This window comes from Lepidochelys olivacea (assembly GCF_965140295.1).
Source record: "Lepidochelys olivacea isolate rLepOli2 genome assembly, chromosome: 21".
NCBI classification, from domain to species: Eukaryota; Metazoa; Chordata; order Testudines; family Cheloniidae; genus Lepidochelys; species Lepidochelys olivacea.
Genome location: NC_140431.1, coordinates 12,380,066 through 12,390,393, shown reverse-complemented (window position 1 = coordinate 12,390,393; position 10,328 = coordinate 12,380,066). Strand labels below are relative to the sequence as shown.

At 41.1% G+C, this 10,328-nt stretch overlaps 1 protein-coding gene across 1 annotated transcript; it reads left to right on the top strand.

Annotated features, from left to right (window-relative positions):
* The first annotated feature begins 36 nt into the window (after nt 1–36).
* SRSF3 (serine and arginine rich splicing factor 3) lies at nt 37–7,742 on the top strand. Its single transcript, XM_084611059.1, has 6 exons — nt 37–152; nt 1,164–1,371; nt 3,047–3,181; nt 5,324–5,362; nt 6,456–6,542; nt 6,857–7,742. The coding sequence occupies exons 2-6, from the start codon at nt 1,166–1,168 to the stop codon at nt 6,882–6,884; spliced, it is 495 nt and encodes a 164-aa protein (XP_084467185.1). The 5' UTR covers nt 37–152; nt 1,164–1,165; the 3' UTR covers nt 6,885–7,742.
* The last annotated feature ends 2,586 nt before the right edge of the window (nt 7,743–10,328 follow it).

The window sequence follows — 10,328 nt, the reverse complement described above, 5'->3', positions numbered from 1 at the left end:
ACGTGGGGGCAGGGTGGGGCTATATAAGTCCGGGCAGGGATAGCGGTTGCCGCCATTTTGTCCAGTGAGGAGACGGGGAGCGGGAGCGTGTTTGGGATCGAGTCGGCTGCGGCGTAGCGCGTGCTCCCTTCTCACGCCCACCCCGGGAGTCGGTGAGCGCCTCCCCCGGGGGTCAGGGCGAGGCTGAACCGGGGCCCGGCTCCGCGGCGGGGCGGATGGAGCCGTCAGGGCCCGCCGCGCGCCGAACAAAGAGCCGCCGCCATTTTGTGTGGCGGGGCCCGGGCGGCGGCCGCCCGCTAATCGGACCGCGGGGCCCCCGAGGCGGGGGCGCAGCGGGGAGAGAGCACCCGAGGCGCGGCCAGACGAGGCGTGGCTGGGCGAGAGGCGTCGGGGGGGGGAAGATCCTCATCGGGGCGGGCCCGGATGGAACCCCCTGCCCATCTCGCCTTCCCGTCGCCGGAGCTGGCTTGGGGAGCGAGGGGGGGGGGCAGGCTGGTCGTGCACGCCCGGCCTGGGCCTGATCCGGGTCTCCTCCGCGGCGTGCGCCTGGGCCTGATCCGGGTCCCCTCCGCGGCGGGCTGCCCGGCTGCTGGCCCTCCGTGCGCAGGTCAGCTTCGCGCGCTGCCCCGCGAACAATGGAGCCCTCGGCACGCGCGGACGGCGGCGCCCCCTGCAGGCTTTGCTGGTGCCAGCGTTCCAGACCTGACATTGACACGCTGTCGCGGGGGCGCGAGTCTCCTAATCACACCTCTTCTGGAAGACATACTTGAGCCTTTAGCGTTCAGCCTAGTTTCGAGTCCGCCTGTACCTGGCATAGTCTCCGGGGCCGGGGGTTAAAGAACCACAGGTCCTGGCTTCCTCCCCAAGAAGGCTGCTCTTTCTTGGAGTTTGCTAACTTGAGTTAAAATCCTAGTGAAGACCAGTCCGTTTATAATTTTAACACATGTTAACCTGTGGGGGAGCCCAATCTTTACTCTTCATTATGTATCATTGCTGTGGTTTCTGGGTGCAGTAGTTTTTAGTCACCTAATTCCTATGGATTTCAGTGGATGTTAGCCTAACAACCTCTGAGGATCTGGACCAAAGGCCAAAATAAGGCACTTATCTGTAGGTTGAATGGAAGTAAAAAAAAAAAAAACTTACTTTAAGTATTTCTCTTCTAGTGATGCATCGTGACTCTTGTCCGCTGGACTGCAAGGTTTATGTAGGTAACCTTGGAAACAATGGCAACAAAACTGAATTGGAACGAGCTTTTGGCTACTATGGACCGCTGCGCAGTGTGTGGGTTGCTAGAAATCCTCCTGGCTTTGCTTTTGTTGAATTTGAAGATCCCCGAGATGCAGCTGATGCAGTGAGAGAACTAGATGGAAGGTAAAATTTGCTTTTTAAGCTATGGAGTTAATTTAATTAAAACTAAACAATATAGACAGTGTTAAGCAACTTGTATTCTAACTTAAACTGACCAAGATCCAGTGATACTGAAACATCATGGTCTTGAGTTTCTTAACCAATCATACAGTTGTTGGTTAGTATTAATTAAAATAGTTATTCTGCATTATAAATTAAACTAGTCGGTAAGTGAAGTGGTTAACTGTAAAAATAAGCTTTTTTCCCCAATAATCTCAATGTTCATATTTTTGGTCATTGAAGCCAGATCCTTTGGTGTAATGTTTAGGGGGGGTGATTCATTGTTTTTATACTGGCAAAGCCCTAGTGTAGAGGTATTCTGCAAAGCAGTCCTTTTGCTGCTATAGTTTTTCATTTGGGGAATTGATATAGGAAATGTTTTGTTGGTATAAGCTGATATTACTTGCTGGTATGCTGACAAACCCTTTCTAGTATAGACTTGGCCTGAGATTGGAAATTCGAAATTCCTAAAAACACATCTAGGAGAAATACTTGAGCCTCTAGAGCTCAGACTAGTTTGAGTCCACCTTTACCTGGCATATGGGGCACAAGAGATGGACATCTATGTCAATAACACTTCATTTTGAGTTGAAGGGAATTTTTAGATTTTTCTGAAATAACTTATGAATACACAATACTTCAGAAGTGTCTAGTGTTCGATCATTGCTTTTAAGATGGAGTTAAGTTTAAAATTTGAAATGCATGAGAACAAAGTTTAGCTTTGAGCTATTAAATCTTTTAAAATAGTGATATAAAAATATTTACATTTTGACAGCCAGCCAGATTTAAACCTATTAACAGCTGAGCAACTTACCCTGATTTTGAGTTCATATGTCTCTATAGCTACAACTGAGTACAGACTTCACACAAAACCCTAGTGCAATGGTTCTCAAGCTGTTATACTGGTGACCCATTTCACATAGCAAGCCTATGAGTGTGACCTGTTTGTTAATTTTTTCATATATGTAACCACAAACGCTGGAGGGAAAGCAGGGTTTGGGGTGGAGGCTGACAGCTTGCGACCCCTCTCCTGATCTCCAGTTTGAGAACCCCTGCCATAGTGCAATTGACACTTCCATAAATTGTGTCTGAGTGTTAAATGCTAACCCTTCATTTCAGTCAAATTTAAAAATGAATTGGTTTAGTTTTCTTGTAAAATCCTCTATGGAGAGAGGAGATGCAGGATTTTTTTGTTCTCTCAGAAATGGTAGTAGGGAAGCCATTTTTGTTCTAGAGTATACAGTAAAATCTGCTTCGATTAATTGTCAGATTTTATCTTGACATAAGATAGAAATGCTGTGAAGGTATAAAACTGCAGTGTTCACTAAAATCTGTCCTCTTTAGTTTCCAGCTGTATCAGATATATATATAAAAACTACAGTTTGAGTTAATGGAGTCAAATCTCCAAAATCCATGGCCAGAAGACACTGGGTCTCCCTGTTTAAGTAGCTTTGGACATGAGAGGCTCTGGTCACCTGTGAATTTGTTTAGACCTTTTTATATTGTGCTCATTATGGTAGTATCCGAGCACCTTATATATTTGACTAACTGTACAGAACAGATGTTTCCCTTCTCCAGCGCATATCAGCGTGTCTTCAGTGCACACAGATCTGTTGCTTACAGCAGCCTTCTTTTCCAGAACACTCTGCGGGTGCCGTGTCAGGGTGGAGCTGTCTAATGGTGAAAAACGGAGTCGTAATCGTGGTCCGCCACCATCATGGGGTAGGCGTCCTCGAGATGATTATCGCAGAAGAAGTCCTCCTCCTCGCCGCAGGTACCCTAGGTCAAAGATCATGCATAGAGCTGTTGAAATTGTTACCATTTAGCATCATAGAAGCAGGCTTTCTTTAAAGCATGTTGATGGGTAACATCTTAAACATCCTGATCACAATTCGGAGATGCCAGACACTTTATATAAAAAAACAAGGTGAACATAAATTGTATTGAACGTTGGCTTTTGTCCTTAGGTCACTGTGTAAGTTGATAGTCAGCGCCCTCTGCCCTGGACTTATCCTTTTTCTTCCTAAAATCTACACATCTTCTAGTCACTTTCCCTTTCTTCCCATACATCTACTTAGGCTGTTCCCTTTCCTTTACTCCATAATGGCAAACATTACATACAGCAACTTAGCTTTTCCATGCAAGTGCATTTCTCCACTTCGTAACAATTCAAATATTTGCCATGCAGGCAGCTGTTTAATAATAAAACAAGTAACAGTTGCATTTAAATGTACAAATCTAATTTGGCACTAGTAAAGAATTTAAAACGTCTTGTGACAATGTCATTTGAGTTTTGCAAACCCAAATCTAAAATATAGCAAGGTTTTTGTTAACTGCCTATGTTCTTGGACCCAGACTAACTTGTCTGGATGTTATAAAACCATGCACATCACATCTACAACATGGTTCATACAGGACTGAATTTACCTATTGCAGGTGAGTGAAGTCCTCGCAGGATAAGCTTGAAACCATGTCCCTTTTGCTGTTTAAAAAAACCCCACAGTAGGAGGATGTTAGCTGATAGATGGTTGTACTGATGGCTTGTTTTTCATTTTTTTATGCTTTTTGGTCCATCTATTAATAAAAATGAACCCGTTACAGAGTCACCATCATGTCTCTTCTCACCACCCTCTGAGTCTGCATTAGCCAGTCAACTAGCCCTTTCAGCGTCATGTGACCAGCGCGCCCCATTCAGCTTGGCTGGTGTCGTTTCACATGACCCAGGCATGGCCAGTCGTCAGGTTGCACCGCCCTTTGGTTCCCGAGCATGCTGTTTTCTCTCAGCCTTCTCTCCAACCTTAACCAAATCGGCAGCAGCCACCTCGACCGCCCACACATTCCCGGCCAATCAGCTCAGCTGTTTATTTACCAAATGTCTTCACAACAACTACAGCAGCAGCCTTCGGCTAACAAAAAAGCAGGAAAAATCCACAACACCCCCTTCGCCAACCAACTAAATACAACGCAACATCTGGCAAAACCTTTTCAGCAAATTCTTCTTGGCAGTCAGTCCGGCAGCCTCACCTCACCATTTCTAGCTTGTTGAAACCAAAAACTAGTAAGTTTTTCCTGGTTATACAGTTTACTGCTGGTTAAAATAAGGAGTAAGCGGCTTATAAGTAATTATTTTTCTCAATCAAAGGCTGGCTGTGCATAATTGAGTGGTAACGTACATATGTTGCTTGAATAAAACTTTTAAGGGTGATAAGGAAACTTTTTTAATGTAAATGGAACCAAAAGTAAATGAGGTATATTTGCATGTGAGATGCCAAACTAAATTTTTAATAAAGCTCTAACAAATTTAGCTTTTCCTTGCAAATCTGCCAAGTCCTATCACCTTTAAATGGTTTTACTAACAGTTTTCAAAACTTAAAACAATTACTTTTTTGGGATGAACTGGGCCAAGCTAAGGTTTTTAAGTCTAAACACACTCTATGGCATTTCAGAGAATGCCTGTCACAAATATGCAGTTCTAATGTAGCACTTAATGGCATATCAGTATTTACACAGAGCGCATTTTCACTTTTTCTCCACTTGGTATCTCTTGTCTTGTCATGGACCTTTTTGGCTTGCATGGGTTCCAAAACATTGGTCTATGCTGTTTTTTGGAACCACTTGTGGGACTTTGGTGTGGTGTTCTGGGCAGTGGATTTAGTTGAAATGGAAGTGTTGCATTGGACAGGTCTGCTGTGAAGTATTTAGTTAAAGTGAATTCTTGGTTGCAAAAGTGCTGTTCACACTGAGCTTTGTTTTACTGTGTTAATCTTTCCATACATTTTTACTGGACGATGGGTGCCAGATGTTTCTTGGCACGTTCACTGGGCCCAACAGTGAGTTTGACAAGTTGGGAAATACCTCATCCCATTAATGCTAACGAAATTGATAAAAAGCCTCATTTTTCTATTTCTGGTTCTAGATCACCACGAAGGAGAAGCTTTTCTCGTAGCCGCAGCAGGTAAGCAACAGTTGGTTAAACATGGGCTCTGTTTTATCCAGAGTACTTTCTAAGGAATCTTTTCTTAGTAAAATCCTTGGTTTTATTCACAAGTTTCATATTTAAAGTAGTTCTGTGATAGAAAACATAAAACAGTTTTAAGATTTGGTAAGTGTTCTGAAGAACACTTACCTAAAGACTGTATTAATAGGTTCCAGGGTTGATGGGGATGGGGGAGGGAAAGCATTTCCATTACTTTGGGTTTGCTGCATCATTGCTTGGTTTCTAGCATTACTGCATGCATGGCAGTAATACATCTTGTTTCCTTTTGGCATGCTGCTTCCCTCTGCTGTGTTGAGACACTCACACAAACTGCTGGGGAAATTGATGGTACCCCAAGGCTGTCCTACTCATGAAATGGACTGCTTCTAGAGTTTTTTGTTTTTCCTTCAGAGCACTCATAGGAAAAGTTGCGTCACTAAAATGCATTAGTTTCTTGGACCATAAAGCTGCTTTAATAGCATGTAGGTACATGATACAGCGGTTGGTTGAGCACAGGAAACTGTCAGATGGAAACCAGTGGGCCTCTAGTACTACAGTACTGTGCATGTAATTTTTAAAATTTATTGATTAAATATAAAAACATAAGCATGCAATAGGAGTTTTAACCAGTATCAGAATTCAAGCTGATTATTCCTCTGCCTACATGAGGAGGAAGAGGCTACTATCACAACTGCCTTTATTAATGGATAAGTTTCCTGATTAAATAGTTCGAAACATTACAGAGAATGTGATTCTTTTTAATGAGGTGTAATAGAATTGTACACTTAATGCAGTGCTGAACTAGCCATGCTAAACATAAGGGCAGTGATATTTGAAAAAGGTCATTTGATATAAAAAAGTAATGTGCTCAAATAGTACATTGCAAAGATGGAAAGGCTTGCAGTTTTCTTCTTCGCTTCAGTTGTAAGACACTTAAATACACTTGAACTTTCTTTACACTATTTCTTTGCACAGTAATGCTCATTCATGCATATTCAAACATTCTCTTGTAATATAATCCAGTTAAACTTTTCCCTCATCTGGATAGTCATCTTTTATTGTAATCTCATAGGTCCCTCTCTAGAGACAGAAGAAGAGAGAGATCACTTTCACGGGAGAGAAATCACAAGCCTTCCCGTTCCTTTTCCAGGTCTCGTAGGTAAGAATATGTTGTATCTGCAGATTTCACTTTCTAGTTAATTTTGAAAGGCTTATTATGCCATATCAATGCAGTAACTGAAAGCTCTGCTACAGTTAACATTTTTCTCTAGTGCTTTAGATAAGTGCTTTTCTCAAGGAACTTGTAACCTAAGATCAGTTTTGATATGGTTAAAAACTGTATTGAGCAGGATGAAGTTATAAAGCACTTTCAAAAACTTTAAGTATGTAATTTTAGAGTTGGATTGGAAGTAACTTCCCCAAGTAAAATATTTGTTCCATCTCTAATAAACTAACTTTCATTCTCTTATTTAGTCGTTCCAGGTCAAATGAGAGGAAATAGGACTTCAGGAGGAGCTGTGTACAGGAAGTCATTAGATCTGAGCACAGGAGGGAGGAGTATGTACAGAACATTGTTTTGTTTGAGACTTCATAAAGCTTGGTGCATTTTTAAAATGTTTTAGCTGTTGAACTTGCTTTGTTTCTTGTATCTTGTAACAGGTGACAAATGTAAAGATGTGAATCTGTATATGGTTCTGAGCAGATCATATGATTTGTAATAAAACTTGTTTTACAATGTACCCGTATGCTTAACTTTCATTTTGCTTTGAGTGGTGTTCAACTTGTCTTGCATAGACAAATATTTCTAGTTTCCATATTGTGTCCTGGAATCTTTTCTGGGGAGCAAATGTAGATAACTTTTGAAAGGAAAGTTGCAGTGAATATTCACTAATAAACGTGTTACAACATCAGACTATTGGGTTTATCCAGAACAAGATAGTGATTTCTAGTACAGTTTTTGGAAAGAAGGCAGAAACTGCAAACCAGTAGCAAGTAAAGGGAATGACTGAATTGCAGGCAGTTTTGTAATGAGCTTTTTGGGGAAGTTGTTGATTTCCCACATTGGAACTCTGAAGGGCTACATTGTGTAAAATGTAGATTATCCCTTGGGCCCAGGTAATTTTTGTACTTAATGTGATTAGTGCATTTTTTAAAATACATACTTGATTGCTTAAAATGCAAGCTGTTTGGTTAACCATATGTTCCAGAATTTCTGAGAAGACCAAATTACACAACTGGAGTGGATGGCTTGAGTGCATATGGGTACATTGTAGAAGTGAAAGACATTACTGTGCAAGAATTTTCATGTCACTTGTAAAATGTTTTGTGAAATCCTTGGGATTAAAGTTTTGGTTACAAATTTGTTGTAAGCATTTAACTTTTGAATATCTGACACATTTCCATGCAGAACATTTAAATCTGGATGGATTAGGCACATCTTAGTTAATGTAATACTGTTTCAAGGTAAAGGGAGTTAAATTACAGCCATTTAAATTTAATATATTTGGAATAATTAGCTTGTCAGCAGTACTACATTTCAGTTTTAAAATACAAGTAATTGAGAAGCCACTTGCTGCTCGGAAAATAGTTAACTGTGCTCCATGACTTAATGAGGCTGGGTCTATGATGGCTGGGCAGTCTGTCAGGATTACTCTTAAATTCAGTGCTTAGTGTTGTGCTTCTCAGTAATGAAACACTAGTTCCAAAAACATTAAGTATATCTAGGGTGTTCACTTCCCATAATTGAGTTGACAACCTGTTTAATAATCAGGGATTCAGCATTTATCAGCCTAGCTTTCTATCATGTATGTCCATAAGACTTAAAATTGCTTGTCTGTAAACTGAAGTCTTGCATGGAGATTTCACACAGGGTGTAAAAATACTTCATGGCATGCTTCAAGTGTAATTAGAGCGCCAAACTGCATAATGCTCCTTTTCTTCCTATGTTCAGGGGGGGATGGTACATTTGATTTTTTTTGTGCATTTAGATTAAATCCATCATACTTTGAACAATCTTGTGGTTTAATTTCCTGAAATGTCTATAAAAAGAAAGAAGGGTGCTGCATCATTTGTTTTAATGCAAGGAATTGTTATACTAGTGCCATTCTACTCTAGGACTTTTTTTATTCACAAGGAAGATACAGATGTTAGGTGTTAATAGAATGGAAGAGTTATGCACAGGATACAAATAATCACTCATCAGTAGCAACTTCAGTTCTCAGGTGGCATCCAAGTCTCACCCATCTGATATAATGGGGCTTATTCCTGACTAAAAATAAAGGTAGTCCCTGGTAATTTAGCAAAAACACTGCTAACGGTTGCTTTCTTTTAATCTTTCTGCATAAACCTGATAGCACCCAACAAAGTAGGCAAGTACTTTCAATTTAAGATTGCAGTCTGGCCAGAGCAAAATCTTAACTCCTTCTTAAAATCCTAAACACAGTACACACAAATGGGAGAGTCATGTACTTTTCCATATTTCTGTGGTTACTATTAAACCACATGCTTTTCTGGATATGATTGACTAATCCAAAGTTATTATAGGAAATGAATTGCAGCTTTTAGTGCAATGCAGCATCTGTGCATGAACTTATTCTCTAATCTTGAGATTTTAGATAGTCTAAAAATGACCAAGTTTTCAAAAATGGTCAGTGAGCTTGGGTATTTTTTTACATGTCCAGCATGATACCTTGGTCTCTTCCAGAAGAGCAGAGAACATACAGGTCTTGTAGACTTGAGTTGGATTCTGGGGGTCTCAAATTAGGCAGTCTCATGTGATGACCATGTTGGGCAGCTAGTATGCATGGATTAGCTAGCTGGCAGGTTACCCTCTGTATTGTAGTACCATGTTACTATTACTAACTTTAGTTCTTGGTATATTCTTTGTCAAATACTCCTTACTCATCTGGTCTCTGCTTGGGGAGACTTATTTTATACTATTAGAAAAGCACCCAGACACCAGTGTGGAAGTGACCTGGATCTATGGGTCTCAACCTTTCCATGCTATTGTACCCCTTTCAGGAGTAATTTCTTATGGACCTCAAGTTCTACTTCACTTAAACCACTTGCTTACAAAAGTCACAGCACATTACTGAAATGGCTTGCTTTTGTCTGTATAAAATTTTAGTTTGTACTGGACTTTGCTAGTGCTTTTTACAGAACATGTTGTGAAACTAGGCAGTTATCTAGATGAATTGAGGCACCCCATGGAACCACTGACATGGATGAACAGCTGTACCTTTCCTCCCTCCTCTGCTCTCAGCACTTCATACAGGGGCTGCCACTGGGATACTTACAGCTACAGTTTTTGTCTTCACAGCTTCCTGTGGGTGATCTTTCCAGCTACAGGTGGGTTCTTCTAGGGGTTAAGTTTTGAGGGGTAGTTAAAACCACTAAAGTTTGAATAAAACAAAATGCATTCTCTACTTTGTGAAGTTGTAGAGATGCAGTGCACTCCAGGAAGGGTGGTTGTGTGATTCCCCCACCACAGTGTGGATGGGAATTTTTCTGACTCAACCTGCCTTTCACATACTGCCTAGAAATCACTACAAACAAATTGACCCTTATTTAGGTAGGGAATGTCCTACTACATCAGACCAGTGGCTCTTTTTCCTCTGGCATATCTCTGATAGAAACCAAGTCAGGTGCTTTAGAGGAAGGTGCTAGAATCACTATAAAGGGACAACTATAAATCAAGAGGCACTACTTGACGGTGCCTTATTTGTAATGCTTTCTTCTCTAACAATGCATGTTTTCCACACCAAACTCAGCATTTCATGCCTAGTTAGGGAATAGACAAAAGGGATGTGGATCAGCTGTGATTTGCCAGTGCTGCCTTTAAAAAAGGGAAAAGAAGACTCCACATAGTCCCTTTGGAACCTATGTAGTAAGATTCCAAGAGTCAGCATGAAGTAATGAAAGCAGCTGCAAGCAAAAGTCAATTCAC

Coding starts and splice junctions, on each gene's coding strand:
- SRSF3 (XM_084611059.1), top strand. CDS start 1,166: ATGCATCGTGACTCTTGTCCGCTGGACTGCAAGGTTTATGTAGGTAAC. Junction 1,372..3,046: donor GTGAGAGAACTAGATGGAAG/GTAAAATTTGCT, acceptor CTTCTTTTCCAG/AACACTCTGCGGGTGCCGTG. Junction 6,543..6,856: donor TCCTTTTCCAGGTCTCGTAG/GTAAGAATATGT, acceptor TCTCTTATTTAG/TCGTTCCAGGTCAAATGAGA.